The sequence below is a fragment of the Eurypyga helias genome, unplaced genomic scaffold (assembly GCF_000690775.1).
Source record: "Eurypyga helias isolate BGI_N326 unplaced genomic scaffold, ASM69077v1 scaffold7455, whole genome shotgun sequence".
Classification (NCBI taxonomy): domain Eukaryota; kingdom Metazoa; phylum Chordata; class Aves; order Eurypygiformes; family Eurypygidae; genus Eurypyga; species Eurypyga helias.
In genome coordinates, this window is record NW_010253297.1 from 20,011 (window position 1) to 37,138 (window position 17,128).

The 17,128-nt window shown below is 42.9% G+C and overlaps 1 protein-coding gene across 1 annotated transcript in view; it reads right to left on the minus strand.

Annotated features, from left to right (window-relative positions):
* Window positions 1–13,265, minus strand: part of TRIM71 (tripartite motif containing 71, E3 ubiquitin protein ligase) — a 14,700-nt gene extending 1,435 nt beyond the window's left edge. Inside the window, 4 exon segments of the mRNA XM_010152612.1 lie at window positions 1–87; window positions 2,681–2,707; window positions 2,709–2,822; window positions 13,104–13,265. The exon segment at window positions 1–87 is cut by the window's left edge and continues 15 nt beyond it. Of these exon segments, the coding sequence (XP_010150914.1) occupies window positions 1–87; window positions 2,681–2,707; window positions 2,709–2,822; window positions 13,104–13,217 (342 nt within the window). The 5' untranslated portion in view covers window positions 13,218–13,265.
* Between the last annotated feature and the right edge of the window lie 3,863 nt (window positions 13,266–17,128).

A 17,128-nucleotide genomic window follows, 5' to 3' on the forward strand; every position in this document is an offset into this window, starting at 1 on the left:
GGTGTTGTCCAGCTTATTCAGATTCTGGCGTAACTTTTCAACTTGCAAGTAGAGCGACTTAGCCTTGACTTGACGAATCTTTTCCACCTTGGGGAGAGGGAGGGAGACAAAAGCACACTTGTATCAGGAAAGACAACCTGTAACACGCACACATTTCCGAAAGTTGCTCTTGTACGTAAAAACCGGTTGTGCAGTTGTTGCAGCACGCTGACACAGAACTGCTGAACGATCCTCTAAAAGCTGTGATGCAGAGAATCACTTCTCCTCACTTCTGCTTATTTATCCAAAGGCGGGATTATCCTCTCCCATGCTCCAGCCAAAATAATTCGTTCTTACTCTGCAGAGTGCTATCTGAAAGGAAGGGTCGCTTGCTTACCAATGAAGATTTGCTTCCTCACATGCTATTCTGTTTTCTAGCTACAAGGTACTTGACACGTCATGCAAAGGTACATCATTCTTAGACTCCAGGGAGGACAAAGGTTACTGGAGGCTCTCAAAGAGCAGAGGCTGAGGCTTCTCTAACCCGAACCGAGACCAATTTCAGCAGGCAGGCTGTTATCACACAAAGCTGAGGCTAGGAGTCAGCGTCAGCTAGCGCACACGGGCTCCTGTCATTCCCCTGTCTGCCACAACTGTTGTCTTCATGTGGCTGGATAACACCTCTATCTCCAGCGACTTTAGGGTCCAATTACTTTAATATTTTCTTGCAAACACTGGCAGTCATGCCGAGCTAGTGCTTTACAACAGGATGCTGTATAAATGTCACAGAAGGTAGCTGCCAGCTCTTCCTTGGGGGACTGAAGCTCAAGTAAAAGTGTTCAACTATTTTATATAACCCTGTGTCTATCTTTACTTCTGAAAACAACCCACTTCAGACCATCTGGCAAAGACACCTGCCCTGTAAAACTAATGAAAGATGTAATTGCTTTATTGTGGCAAAAATACATTTCCTTATGCCCCAGTACCTGCTTGGCTGCAGAACAATACCAGCAACGCATTTTAATGAGGGACAACTCACTGCCTGAAGACTCCTTGGTTATACGCTGCCTAGATAGCAGGTGTACAAGCATACTCTTTCATTTAAAGCTGAGGTATACAGGTTTTACCAGACCGTTTTAAAGAGTCAGAGATGCTTCCTCCAACAGATTAGTACTCTTCGGTCTCAGCTTTAGCCTCTGTCTCAGTTCTGGTACCCAAAATTATTCACTAAGCACTCATCACATGAGGGCTGAATACACTCAGCTTTTTTTGCTAGAATGATTTCCCCACCACCACGTTCCCCTCTTAAAATATTTTATATCCTGAAGAGAACTTGCTCTCAGCGCAGATGTTCCAATAAAGTGCATTTATGCAGCTTCCTGGGATACAAATAGCTTATGGGCTGCTCTTATTCCTAAATACCTCAAAAAAAGAAGGCAGCCAAGCTTCTTGGGGAAAGCTTACAGTGAGCTCATCTCCCTCAATCCAAATACCTCAGAAGGAGCAGCATTAGAGGCACAGTAACTACAAAAAGTGCATTTTTAAACTTGCCACTGACCCTTACATAAGAACTACAGAAAAACAAGCTTCCCTTAGGGAGTTAGTCCCACTGTAGCTGTTCCTTACCATAAAGTCTCATCAGAGAGGTCCTTTTGCTGGCAACAGATATTAAACCAGAAAATTATTGTTTCAATCAATGTTGGTGGCAGGGGAGAAGTACTTTAGCAGGATGGCACTGCTTCTTGGCAGCATGTACCTCACCAACCACATGCACATGCCATCCTGCCCAACTCTGCCTGCACAGGCAGGAACCACATAGCACCTAATTTCCCGCCACACTTTATCTGGTGCAACTGCAGGTTATAGGAACATTCCCAATTTATCCCTAAGCTCTTCCCATCTTGACCACACATTTTGCTCCCCTATACCCCTATACCAGTACGAGAGAGACAGTGGTCATACGACAAGTTTGACTCACTGACCTAAAAGACCAAATGCAACAGCAGGAAATGGGTTTCTGTTCAGTTCTACAAGTGGGACTCAAAGGGCCAATACAGGCTAACCTGTGCTAAACAAGCAGGAGAAGCACCTTTACCACTGAGTTACCTTTCTGGAATAAGAAACTTTGCTGTTACTTCCTTTCCTCCTCTCAAAATACCACACATGCACATGGCTGAAGTGAGGAGTTTGAGATTGTGCAGATACTCTTGCTGAAGAATATTCTTTTCTACTAGCAGCAACAAAAAAGCCAGAGGGACACTACCTTGATTGAGATTATTAAGTTTTTAGGTGTGGGGACAATGAAAGTCTTGCAGAATTTCTACTACTCTCTAAAAAAGGGACACAGCATATACAGCTTTTTCTTTGTTTACTAAAAGCAGGTCATGTAAGAAAACCCATATACTACAGCACCATCTTAAAGATATTTTGGAGTGCCTGCCCTGCTCGTGGGGCTCAGCCTGTGTACAGATGCCACAGGCCCTACGAAAACCCAAAGCATCTCTCAGATTGAGACACATTCAGCACAAAACCAACCAGGGCCAGAACCCAGCATCCTGCTACCTACAGACAAATTTGTTCACCACAGTTAGCTGCAGTGCTCCAATTCAGGAGGGTATCAGAATTTGGCTGCGTACTAGTTAAAAAGCATGTTTTCCATTTGAAAATGTGCTTGTGCAAGCCACAAATGTAAGGTACATACCTTCCAGAGCAGCTCACATTCCCGCTCAACGCTCTTCCAAGGCCTTCTTGTGTCTAGTAGTCACTGCTTTGACTTCAGACTGTACCACCTTCGCTTTCATCTCAACCTGCTCTGCCACGGCCTGGGCCTGCTCAATACTCAGCTGGGGAGAAAAAAAAAAAGAGACAACACACTTAGGGCTCCACCTAAACAATCAGAAATGCAGAGAACTGCTGCTTGCATTACACTACACCTTTAGGAGAGCACAGAGTGGCAACTCTTGGGTTTCCTTACCCAGCCTCTGCCCATTTCATACCTGAAAACTGAAAGTTTTGCATGCATCTATTGCAGAGAGTTCATGCCTTCACTGTACCATGCCCCAACACCACAGGACTAAACTCCCTGTGCAGTTCCAGCAAGCAGCTGGTATAAACTCGAGACTCCCACAAGCAGAGTCATGTTTTCCTGCAAGCAGAGAAGCCAAAGTTTGTCACATCCCTCAACATGGTTCAGACTGTTGTGTGATTGTTCTGCTGCTAGTAAGAAATGGCACTGTAGGGAACAGACTGTTTTATGTATGCATCTGAGCTTCACAGAAATACCCCCAAACAGAACGTGAAAAGAATTAGTTTTAAAGGAAAAAGCCCCAAATACTAGATGGTTAACATTAAAAAGCCATTTCACCATTAGATGGTTATTTACACCCTGGGCAGACCAAGTTCCAACATAATCTGGTAAGACTAGTATTTTAAAAACATGTAGTTGCATATGCATCTGGACAAAACATGCAGTCTATCCAAACACCTCTTTTCTTCCCTCAAAGAAAAAAAGTTTCCTTTAAAAATTCTTCCCAAACTGCTCCCAGTTTCTCAAAACATTGCACAAAAGGGTGTAAAACCAAACAAGATAAGGAGTAGGCAAATCTGAAGGCTCAGTTCCCAACAGAAAAGGTTCAATAGCATCAGTTAATTGATTCTTTGACACCTGTCATACAGTGAGCCACCATTAACATGCAGATGAGGTTGTGAACTGCTAATTGGTGAAAAAGGTGATGGAATTCTAGAACAAAATGATGGTATGTAGAAGTATTTAGCCGGGGTGGGGGTGTGGGGAGAAGGAATCTCTTATCAATGCATACAAATATATGAAGGGGAGAGTGCAAAGAGGACAGAGCCAGGCCCTTCCCAGTGGTGCTCAGTGAGATGGCTCAGAGAGATGGGCACAAAATCAGGAGGTTCCCTCTGAACAACAGGAAACACTTCTCCACTGTGAGGTTGACTGGGAACTGGCACAGGTTGCCCAGGGAGGTTGTGGAGTCTCCAACTTTGGAGATATTCAAAAGCCATGGACATGGGTAGTTGGGCAACTAGCCCTAGGTGGCCCTGCTTGTGCTGGGGGGTTGGACAAGATCCCCAGGTCACTTCCAATCTCGACCAACCTGCAACTGTACCATCAGGCACGTACTGATTTCTCTTTTCATAAGCTTGGTAGGGGTTTAGATGTCTTGTGTATGTTAATATGAAAATTCTAGAAATAAAATATTGTGGTGTACCAACACACTACACATGACTAGCATCTCAACAGGGAAGAACCTAAGTTGTTGACTGCTGAGAACATAACACATTCAGCTTTGTTTTCCACATTACATGTTGAAAAGCCATGGAACTAACCACGTTTTTAAACAGCATTTTAAACAGATTTTCTTCAATTTCCAGACATGCAGGCTTGATAAAGTGGGCAAAAATTTGATTTAAAGGATTTACTGTATATTCAGGGCCTTACGGAAGATACCCTCACTTTATTGCTGCATACTCATCTACAGATTTAAGAACCACTGGATGTAACAATCTATGAACTACATACACAATGTTATCCAGCTTTGTCTCGTGAAGTCAGACACAGCTCTTATCTTTTAAAGAATTTAGTTATTAGTGCTTTCAAACTCTGATCTGGCAAGTTCCTCAGCATTTAGTTTATGCCAATAATAGGAATGCTAAAACATAAAACCAAAAGTGTACTATTACTTGGGACATTTTAATTCCAGGTAGTTATTTTAAGCCAACTAGTTTGAATTAGATGTATTCTTCCAGGTCACACAGGAGTAGAGAACTGAAAAGAAATGGGAGACTAACTTTGTCAGGTGATTAGTCTCTGGAGCCAAGATGAAGACAAGACAACCCTGAGAAAATAAGATGAGGCAATGTTTCTGATCTTTAATCCAAAGTAGCCTCTTGCAAGCTGGCAGAGGAAGACAGGAGAGCTACTTGACAGGCCCTCTGCAGCACAGGGCTCAGGAAGAGAGGCATGCCTTTCAGCTCTTCATCCTTCATGCAACTCCCAGGTCAGAGTCACCTTCACTACATTTAACAGGGAATGGCTTCGAACTCAGGGACAGCCTAAACATCCCAGTCCCACCATAGGCAGACCTGACCCGCATTCACACAAAGCTTCTGGCAGACAAATCTCTCAACACTTCAAGTTGACAGAAAGTGAAAATCTTGTTTATTACAACAAATAGAAAAGCAGGCATGAACTCACAGCTGGCCACAGATTAATGGTTCATAAAAGCCAGTAAGGAAGAGTCTACACGGAAGAATACTGTGCCTCTGTAATCTCTACTTTGCCATTCAAAGGAACCAGCTTCTACTGCAGGGAAAAGGTGTGTGTTTCTTCCAAGTCAGACCTAGATTGTTGTTAAGAACAGCAAAACACCCTCTCCTCTTGCAAAGAGAAACAGCTACCTCTTTGGGAAGTGTTAGGAAAACTATGCTATCCATTCCTATTCCAGTTCTAGCATGATTGTGAAAGCAGAAAAGTCTTGGTATACTTGTTTGAGCTCTTTTGTACAGCAGTACCCATTAGGACTACGATCTGTGTATATGCTTTCCTCACACCTTAAGAGCAACCTCAGCTTCCCTCACAACTCTTCACCAAAAACCCACCTTTCAAGAACACCATTGTAGCAGAAAGACTGTCTATCAACAACTTGTATGTCATCTGGATTTACTTCTACTTGTAGGAGTCTGAACTGCCCAGATCAGCTAAGGTTGCTCAAAACATTAAGGCCTTATTTAACATTGTCCAGGATATTGGCACGGTTTTGGTCACATTCACAGGATCCTGCACTCTGCCAATACAGGCTAGAACACCCTAGGAAGGCAAACACACAGCTGCAAGCAGTAGTATGGTGGGGAGGGAACAGCAACAGGAAAGTTATCTATCTGAAGTAAGAGCCAAGAGCTTTAAGTACAACTTTCAGGAGCCTTCTTTACATGGAAATCCCTTGTTCCCTTTGTTTACTGTAAGATATCACAGCTCTGCCATGATAACTCTCTCCTGCTGTTCTGCAGGCATTTCCTGTGCATAACGTGTCTTCAGAGAGGTCAGCTTTTTAGGAAAACATGTTAAGCCGGAGCATTTCTTGTTCTGGTCAGGCACCATGTAATCTTTTCAATACTTTTAAAGAAAAAAAGCTTTTATGATGCACTCTCCTCATAGCATGTTATAATTGTTCCAATGCTTGTGAATGAGATGGTTAACCACAGGCTTGGGAAACTGAAGACAAGGCCTGCGTTTAGTAGAGAATCTGGTTTGGTTGCTGGACTTGAGACAGATCACAACTGCCTTGTTTCCTGCCACTGGTTGATAGTCATTTAATTACCTGTGACTTCTCATGGCCCAAAGACAGCTGAGACACTCTCCATTCTATTACTGATGTCACCAGTGCCTTGTGTTTTTGGGGAGAGGAAAAAAAGGCTTTTGCAAAGTTTAGGGTTGTTTAATCTGGTACTTCAAATTTTCCAGAGTTGAAGTAATGACAGTGTTTGTGCAGGTGATGTGTTCCAGAGGGGCACAGCAAAAGGAAACCTTGCAAATCAAGCTTCCAGTGGGGCAGACAAGCATGTTTTCATGAAGGAAAGCAATGCAGACATCCACTACTACCTACTGCTACCAGCACTTTTCAGGATTTCTCGCTCTTCTATATAAGCCTATGCCCCAAATGGCAACCACCAACATGCACGATGACACTTTAACAGGAAAGGACAGTAGTATGCAGTATTACCTGTACTTTCAGGTTTCAAGGCATTTAATAATGATTATTAAACATGTGTGGTTTTTATTCTGGATATGTTGTACAAACTTAAAAGGCTACTTTGTTGAAGCCTCAAGGTAGCAATTCCTATTTATTCATACAGCATTTTGTATCTTTACTAGACCTGGCTCTACCAAGCACACCCCTATGTAAAGTGTCCCTGGCAGCCAGGGCAGGGCACCAGTGCCTATATACAACACACTAAATCCAACACTCTTCCCAGAGCAAGACAGCAGACCCAGATGTGCCCAGCCAGTTGTTATAATGTTCCAGCCATTTCTGAGTATAAAGTGAAGAGCAGATATTGGACCCCAGGTGTCATTCTGAACACCTCTCTGAGCTCCCCTTTATCTACACTTAACCAGCTGGGGGGAAAAATGCCTGCTACAGTGGCTCTGACATGGCAACTGATGCTACAGCACAAAGCTATGAGGAAACCTGCTGCAAGAAGAAGTAGCAAAGTACCATCATTTCTGGATACCTGGGCTGACTAAAGGAGGGGCCCACAGCAGGATTTGCCATCCTGTAGAAAGGGAATTTTCAGCCATTTTTCACATTTCCTGTCTTCTATTGGACCGTAGGAACTGGAGTTTCCAGTTAACAAAAAGCTTTCTACAGCAATAGTCTAGAAATATCACTATTCAAAGTTTTCACTTGTGCTTTTTTTTGAAATGAAAAATTATGTTCAGAAGCATATAACACTCCAGAAGAAAAACCATTAAAAAATACCTTCTGAAGGACTATGAACAAGAAATGCAGAGCTACTGTAAAGGTGCCAATGCCCTCACTGCATGGTTTCCACAGTCCGATACCCAAAATAAACCAGTATATGTCCACGCAGCACACTGTTATATGAAGAGGCTAACTTAGGTCTCTGAAACACAGCCTGCTAATCCAGATGCCAAGCCATAATTGATTGCATCAGTGCAGTTCAGAGTTGAATGAACTGAGGCACAACACGCCACCGTGGCAACTCCATGAGATACGTAAAGGCTGCTTATGGTAACTGTATTGCAACTCATCAATAGCCTGCATGAGCATCTCCTTAAATTTCCTTAGGATTTTCAGTTCCATCTAGTTTTCCAGGCATTAATTGCAATATTTAAGTTTGCTAGTCTAAATTTCCCAATGAAGGTGCAAACCTCTGAAGAGAAAATTCAAACTTGAAAGCAAACAGTTTTCTTCAGAGGAATCCTTTAGTATTTCATGGATGCTGAAGAATCTTAAATACACACTTCCCTACCTCAATATGGAGGATTTACACTTTAAACACTAAGGAATTTAAGACGAAGTTAACCTTGCTTAGAGGAAAAAAAGCTTTGAGATGCATATTTTCTGGCAAATCCTCTCTAGCTTTTAAAATCACATTAAATACAGAAAAATTTAAGGAAATCTTCCTGTATCTCTCAAGTTAGCCCTCTTCCACCACATGCTAAAGGTTTTCCGTCCATAAATAACTTGTTTTCAGTTCCTTATGGTAACAAAAGGATACAGAGGGCTTGTTTCAAGGAACTTTTCCAAATCACTGTTTCAGAGCAGGATGAAACAACCAGCTTCCTCCAGCAACAAGAACTGGATATAAACTTCCTAATGTTCTTATACTAGAAGAATTAATTGGAAGATCCTATACAAACTATAGTTACAGTAAAGATACTAAGATTAATAGGCTTAGCAGTAGCTTTACAGTAATACTGGTCCAGTTACAGCGCAAGTCACAATAGTTGGACCAATTTAAAAAGGTTTCAGCCCAGAAAGTCTAAGACTAAAAAACCCCCCCTTAAGAAAAATTCTCAGATAGAAAATTTTAGAAGCAGCTTTGATGGAGGGAGGACTAGAGGCCAGTTAACTCATGTCAAACTGACAATCACTTTGGTTTGTACTGCAAAACAGACTTTTTGCCTGAAGTTTTAGGCAGAACAGTAGTTTGGACAGTGGCACATATCAAAGCCATCTTCCCCAATAACCATCTGCTCATATGTTACACTAAGGAACTCACTACAACACAATAACTAGAAGCACAAAGAAATTCGGCCTCTGTTGTTAAATCACAGATTGAGAAAAGCACAATTGACTCAATTTTGTTTACAAAGCTTCATTTCAGATTCTTAAACCTGCAAGCTCCACTTCAAAGCCACACAGGAGGGTGCCTGAGTTAACTCAACGTGACAGCCCCAGAACGATCCCTTGCAGCACAGCAGTGCCATCCTTCTCAGGTATCGACCTCCCAGCAACATGGATCCATATGGCAACCCACAGGGAAGCTTCCACTGAAGCAGCAGAGGCTCAAGGCAACAGCTCAGCTTCCTCTGGCTGGCCACGTTTCTTAGAGTACCTCCCTCCCCCCCTTCCCTAGAACAGAAGTGCTGATCTACTTCATACCACTTCCCCCACAACCTGGGAGAGAAGGGGCATTGCCCTCACGGCTGCCCTGCCTTACCACCAACTCTTAATCCTTCCGTGCTGGCAGATAAGACTTGTATTCTGCACATGACCAGTCTCACTGCAGGCTTCCACATATGGATTAATGCTCTGTCAAACATCCCAGGAAAAACAACTATAGGCTCAGCTAGGAAAGAATTTTGCTTGTTTTCCAATAAAACCACTTCTAAGACAACCGACATGAACAAGTCAAACTGTATTTTAACACATTCACCTGGAAATTGACCCTAAAAGGGAATGAGGGCCCAAAGCGTTGCTGTTACGCAAGTGTGCATTAGGTTACACACATATACATATATACAATTACACATGTATAGATGTATTTTAAGAACATGACATTTTGAAAAAGCCATTTATCTTTCATCATAACAGATTTACGTTCAGTTTGTGGCCCAGTCCTTGGAAACAATTCTGAAAGACGACAGCTAAGTGTATGCTTTCGTGAGGTAAAACATGGCAGCAGGACAAGCGCCCCATATAGAAAGGCAGCAGTCCTGCTTCCCCCCACCCCATTAATCCAGCGTCAACTCTGGCTTTCATATCATCCTGTGTATCAATTCAAGTCCCTGAAAAAGCTGGAAAAGTATCCCAGCAAGGAGCATAGCTTTCCACTGAGACAAGAAAGAGGTCCTACAAGCAAAGAGTTGGGTGTTTCCAGTCCATCCCCTGGCACCATCAGTCCTTGTAGCACTACAGAAAACCAGCCAGGGCTGACCCAGCCAAGAAGTAATCCCACAGAAAGGTTACCCTTTCAGCTGGATCAGCTCACCATTCAGGCACACAAGCACAAGGTCTCGTGTAAGGGACAGGCTTAGTAACGTGTGATCCAGGACAGAACAGGGCATAGCACAGAGAAGCAGGGGAAGCTTTCCACTGCTGACCCTCACAGAGGAAAAAGAGCAAGCCTCCTGCTGCCAGGCTTACTCTTTCTTACAGTACTTCAACTCCTTCAAAAAAAACCAAAATTTGGACTTTTCAGGAGTGACAGACTAGATCAGGCTTCGGAGGATCAAGAGGCTGAAATGTAACCCAACTCACAGATTTTTTTTTTTTAAGTTTGAAAAACAGTCTTTCCTCCAAAGCCACAGGAAGAGTTTAAATAAACATTTCTTCCTAAAAGCCTTCGACTTTGGTTAACCAGATACTCTCCAGTCAGTTGACTCATGGCATGATTTCCTCTCTCCTGCAATGTCCTTCAAATTCCACCTTTTCCCCTCTACTCTCAACTACCCCTTCCTCATCCATCCTCAACATCTCATGTCAGAGGGCTGTAACTTTCAGAGCCTATTAAGAGTCACTAGTACAGCAGTATGAATCAGTCCCATTAAGAAGTGTTAGTGCATCATCTTACTTTCCAAGCCTCTTGGAGCTCCGGCCTATGTTTCTCACATTGCAGCTTATACGGATACTTAATTCTGTAGACTGTTCCCAAAATTTAAAAGAGCACCCAAACCGATTTATTTTAGAGTTCAGTTACTCTAGAGATTGTTTTAAATTCATGCTGACATGCCATCTCCTCCTTAGGATAAATACATAGCTTCACAGCCCTGTTGTCCCATGAGCAAGGAAAGCTGTGCTCCATGAAAAATTTCTTATGCAGCAGGCTCACTGCACCAACCTTCAAGATGGGCACCTCTGCTTTTAACTGCATCACATGCAGTCCTTGATGCTGCCACTTAGGTAGCAACTCTTGAGATTACCACCTCCTCAACTTCGCTGATCTGCTTGCTCACTACCTTTCTTCTGTACAGCACTCCAAATGAAAAAGCCCACTGAACTAATAAAACAGCCCAGTTCTTGAAAAAACACGGCCTGTTTTACAGAATCTTTACGTAAGCTGCCTGGTAGACACTTCCAAGATAGTCCCTTAACCTGGATGGGGTGTAGCTATACCAAGACAAAACTGCACCAAGTTCAGTTGAGCTGCCTGTTCAAGTTACATGAGCATAGCCAAGTACCACCCGCCCTTTACCCGTGCCATCACGAAGTAGTCTGCTCACCACAAAAGCGGGAGCCTCCAACGTAAGGGTCAGTAGAACACGGGGGAGGAATTAGCAAAGTAAACCCAGTGGGAAGGAAGCAGGCGCAAAGGCATTCATGCAATAACAGCAGAGTGGTACTCAGTGATATTCTCCTAGTTTCTACTCCAAGAGACAGTCCCTTCTTAAGACGATTTATCCACACCAGTTGGATGATTAAGAGCCCTGGAGGTCAAAGGCAGTAATTTAATTACTAACATCAGGCCCTTGTCTAGGACAGCCTGGAGATTCAGAACACAGCAGCAGTGAGGTTCTTCAGTATAATCCCTTCCTTCTTGCTCATTTTAGGGACATGAGAAAAAATTCAGTATGGATACTACTGAAGAGCCTTATGATCCAGTTTAAAACAAATCTTGGAAGAAGCTAAGGTTTGCAGAATTCTCTTTTAAGATGGAGTTTTAAATTAGCCATCCAGCTCCAAAAAGTGCGCATTTGCTATTCTCTTGTAACAAGTTATGTCACAAGCCAAAGGGAGACATCAGTGACAGTTTAATATCTATACCATCATAATACTTAGTATTTCATTCCACCGGTGCAAAGACATAAAAGGAAAGAAAGGTTAGCTGCTTCTGTCCCACTGAGCAAGCTTAAAGTTATAGCTATCTGACAGGCCAGAAGTTACAGCTTATGCCTCACTGGTCAGTGAGAAGTTGTTATCACATCACTAAGGGATCCAACTTCAAAACAGCCAGTCCAAGACACACAAGCCCTACCATCCAGTAACCTGCCCAGAGTGCATGGAAATTCCACAGCACTGCAGGAAAAGGAGCTGGGAGAGACTGAAGGAGTAGTTGCTGCCAACAGCAATTGAAGAAAAGATTTAACAGATTTTATTTAGTAGGAAAATTTCAAAGTCCCACTCAAATCCTCATCTACTAGAAACAAGCAATGATGGTGGACAACGGTTTTATTGGGCTTTTTTAATTATTGTTCGTACCATGCATGTGCCAAGATAGCACACCCAATTCAGAAAGTTTAGTTCCTATACCTGGCATTCCACCAATGCTTACTCCAAAAACTCACTAGGTTAAATCACACAGAAGTGCTGAGTTGCAGAATATGCAGCTCAAATCTAGAGCACTTGAAGCTGACAAAGCTACAAGGTAGCAGTGTAGAGTGAAGCTGCCCACTGTGCTTTCCCCCAGTCCAGAATCTCTTTATACAGGCATAACTACTGCAAGTATTGTATAACAGTTATTACTCAGCAAAAGTAACCATCTACATATCTGTGCAGGTTAAACCCCTATGCAAATTCCTTCAGTAAGTTGAAGCACTGTGCTACCTTCCTCACAGCCCTTGCCAAGTAGTTATATTTGCATGATAAAACACAGCTGAGGTAGAATGCAGCAATAGGGAGTTAAAGCATGTATCTGTGTGTGCAGAGTAGTACTTTTTTAGTAGTAGTATGGAGATAGCTCCAGGTCCTCCTCACAGGCAGGTTAGGAGCCGATTAGTATTCTGATATTTGGTGGCAACACTGAAGACAGAGTCAGAGGCAGTTACAGTGCTAGATGCTGTACAGGCATGAAAGACAGCTGAGAATAAGTCTCAGTTGTAAAAACAAAACCTGGCTTGGCACTGTCACACTAGATCAGAACTTTCCTCAGAAGTGCTTCACACTCAAGCGCATTTGTACAGAGCTTCATGTACATTGTGATTTACATGACAGGATTATGCCACAAGAATGCAAAATTCTCATAACAGCACTGTTTTCAGCTCCACAGCCACTTCTGTCAGATCTGAGAGAACAGAAGGGGTGAGAAGACTGACAGCAGAAGCAGAGAGCTTTGTTCCCTGACACCTTGTGCTATAACAGACAAGCCGTAGGGGGGAAAGAGGGGGAATTAAAGTACTCGATTTGGGAGTATCTTACTTGAATAGCCTGTCGTCCTTGCTGAGCATCTGCCAGGAGCTGAATGGTGAGAGTCCTGGAGTCCTGGAGAGCATCTTGGAGGTAGATAAAGCTGTGACCCACATGTCGTCCCATGGTACATTCCCGACATATGGGAACAGAACAGGTATCACAGTAGAAATGCAGTACCTAAAAGGGAAGAAAAAAAAATCTGTATCACTATCTAATGAAGAATTAGCAGAAATAGTGCCAGAATGAAAAAAATCCAACTGTTCAACTATAAAAGAGATGGATAGAAGCAGCAGCAATAGGCAAAAGACTTCACAATAGTTTCTCCATAGAGGAAGAGCTACCCTTTCCAGTAAGCTCCAAATGACACTCGGTATGACAGCGTCACTGTTTTCTCTGCAATACAATACTAGGAAGAGTGTCCACATCAGCTCCTCTTCAGAGCGGAAGCTGTCTGCCAACACTTGCAGATTGGAGATGTCATCTATGGCAAGTTTCAGGTGAAGATTCTTCCTGCGTACCCAGACACCGCATTCTCTTAAGTGGGTCATTTAATAATCACTGCACAGGGGAACCGCAACACCAGCACACCCACCTCCCAGAAGGGGAAAACAGTGTGCACACCTAGTTTCAACACAGACAAATCTCTTCTGTTCAGAGTAGTGACAATATTGGGAAAGACGTCCTTCTGCCACTCCCAACATCAAAGCAAAACCACCTTTGCTATGACACAGTGTTCTTGGAGAAGCCAAGGCTGGAAAGCAAGACTGGAACATCAGCACACCCATAAGAACATCTGCCTGCTACAGCGAACTGTGGGTAGCCACCAGAACCCCATTCTCTTCACAAAGCATTGAAAACCCCGACACTCCAATCACAATGAGTCTTACACAAAATGCTAGCCCAGGAAGTTGGCTCCATTCATCAGCTGTTACTGTTCCCATTCCCATTCCACCCAGTAGAGGGCAGCAGCACACAGAAAGACTATCTTCCATGAACTGTCTTCGAGGCAAGCAGGCATCAGCTGTTCTGTTTTCAGAGATTCAAGTGAAGGAGTACCACATTTCAACAAAGTTCTGTATTCAAAGTCTTGCTCTCAGCTACATACGTTGTTTTTGTTGGAGTGTAATGTTAGAAAATCTAAATTACCATAGAACGAGCCAAAAATCCACTCTACAGTGGCACACAAGGTTTCATACTACAAAAAAGTTCCAACTATTTGATACCTACCTCACAGAAAGGAGCAAGAGCAGAACACAGATTACACAAGTATTTGATATGCCTGTCTTCTCACAGCTGTCACCCAGCCACTCCCGACTCCAGCTAACAGCTCCTGATATGGTGCATAACATCTCCCTTTCCCATCTCCCTCAAAAGGAAGGGGGAGGACAGGACAGGTGATTCCCTCAGATTGCCTGCGCTGCATAAAGTGACATTTTAAGCTCCTATAAATGCAACAGCTGAAGTGGTATACGGATTAATTTCTCAAAGGGGTGTGTGTGTGTGTGTTCGCACACACATCAGATTTTACCAAAGCTTTTTTTTTTAAAGGTAAGTTTTGCCATTGGGAAACTGGAACAGGCCATTATGCTTTGCTTCTGTTCAAATACTAAACCTTCAAGCAGTGTCTCAGGCCCTGCATCTTCAGTAAGGATGTAAAAAGCTGCATTCCAATAACAATTTCAAGAGCTGAGGCATCTTCTTCCTCAACGAGAGGGTTCCTTGTCTTTAAGCTGTGGTTGTCTAAATCTGTATACAATGTTCACTTGCTCATGCATTTCTGTAATTTTGCTATTGAAATTACAGGGCATGTTTATTATATGTTGCTGAATGATTCCACTTAAACAACTGAGAAGTTGAGAGAGAATGAAAACCAAGACAGGGTATCAAGTTAAGTCATATGAATCCGATATACTTTAAAAACATACAGCAGGGATTTGGGGCCTCAATCAAACAGAGCAGCTGAAAGGAAAATGGTGACCATATGAACAGAAGCAAGTTAAATCTGTTATTAGCCCTCCAAAATAGACAACACCAGAAGCAAAAGCTTGGTAAAACATCAGTCCTGTCACCCAGGTACTCCTGCTGCAAGGAAAGAGCATGCAGTGGTAGTCATCCAGCCATTCAAACCAAAGATACTACATTAGAGCTCTTCAGTTGCCTCTTGCCATCCACCAAAAAGTGATGGAAAACATCATTCCTGAACTTAGAATGAAGAGAGACAAGAGCCACAATCTCATTTCAGAAATAGGCAGATTATGTAGGACATGGCAGGGGAAAATTTTGGGTAAATACACTGATAAAGCCTTCATTGTTTCTTAGTAAACAGAACAGTGAAAACAGCCTAGATTTAAATCTGAGAACGAAAGAGTTAACAGGCTTGGACAAAAAGAAGCAGACAGTGATGGACCTGATCTCCATCACTTAAAACAGTTCCCTTAAATACACACTTGAGAAAGCACAAATGCATAATGCTCACTGCTGGCAGTGTGGAAGGGAGCCAGTCACCAGCAGCAAACTGGAAGAGTCAGCCAGCTTCAGGATGAACTAGGAACCCCCCACCCCAGAAACTCCTTGGACACAAGGACTAGAACAGACACCCCAGATCTGGCAGAGGTACAAGAAGGGCAGTTGACCTCCTGTGGTCAATCTCACATGTCAGGAGCACCCAGCAGTCTGTACCTACACCAGTGCTACCCAGCAGTGGGGCCACGATCCCAGAGAATTGAACTGGGAAGCCCCCAGCCAGGCAGGGTGCCAAGAGCAAGGGGTGTTTGTGCCAGCCAGGCTAACAGAGCTCGGATCACAGCATCCCGCTTGCAACCACAACCGGGCATTTATTGTTCGGCTCCAGCCTGCTCACATCCCAGTCCCTAGGTCATGGTCGCAAAGGTCACATACTGCTAGATTAAGTTTCTATGCTTATTTCTCAATAGAAGGGGGAGAAAATAAGCTAACACCACCCCCCGACACACACCCTGCAAAAAAATTCCTGCTAACAATGCAAGTAGGACAACACACGAGTATTCTCAATTCGGATTTAATGCACTCGTAGTGCACCCAGGGGTTGGCAGAGCCCCCCCAGATTTCAGCTGCACTGTTAACACAGCAACATACTGCTCCTTCTGTGCTCCTTACAGGATAAGCAACAGGACAGGTCTTGAAATGTGGATGGGCAGGGGTACTGGGAAGGAAGGGAAGAGTAATACCAAGTCTTTCATAAGAGATCAGCTCATGATACTCAGCTTAAGGGGAAAATAAAACTAAACACAACAAAAACACCACACCCACACAAAACACAGCCCTAAAATTTCCCCCCTTCCACTTTATTTCAAGAGAAGGCAGAGATTATACAGTCGAAAGATCCATCAAGCTGTAAATTAACTATTGTCCTGTTAATTTCACTGCTTTCCCAAACGTATGGAAAAATAGTTTTACAAGCAAAACCCTTCAAACACGCTGGTTTTTCCAAACCAGACAAATGCTCTGATCAGCAGCACGGAGAGAGAGAAATGAGAAGCAAGCAGAGACAGATTTGTTCTTTCAAAGAAACTCAGAACTGTGCAAGTTGCATTCAACGAATTGTTTCTTCCTGTAGAGATGAAAACTGGTGCCTTTCCAACACCCATTTTGGTAACTATCTAGTAAGGGGAAAACAATTAATAAGCAAGTTTAGTAGATTTATTTTTTTGAAAGAACTGCTTTACTACATTAATTACTATTTTAGTATTTCCACCAAAATTAAAAAGAAGTCAGAAGCAAGAGGGGAATGGTTTTAAAGATAGTTAAAAGTGATTTATTTTAAAATAAATCAGCTATGGGTTGATTATTTCCCAAACAGGAAATATTTCCTGAATTGGTGGCATACAATTTTGGACACAAAACAATAAAGGGAGCCTACTTCAATTTAAACAGAATCAGTGAACCATATTACAGGGCTATTCATCTTTTACAGCCACAGCAGCCCAAGAAATACAACAGCAAGGCCATAAATGTGATTGCTTCAGGAAAGGCTGTACAGTGCACCGTAAAAACAT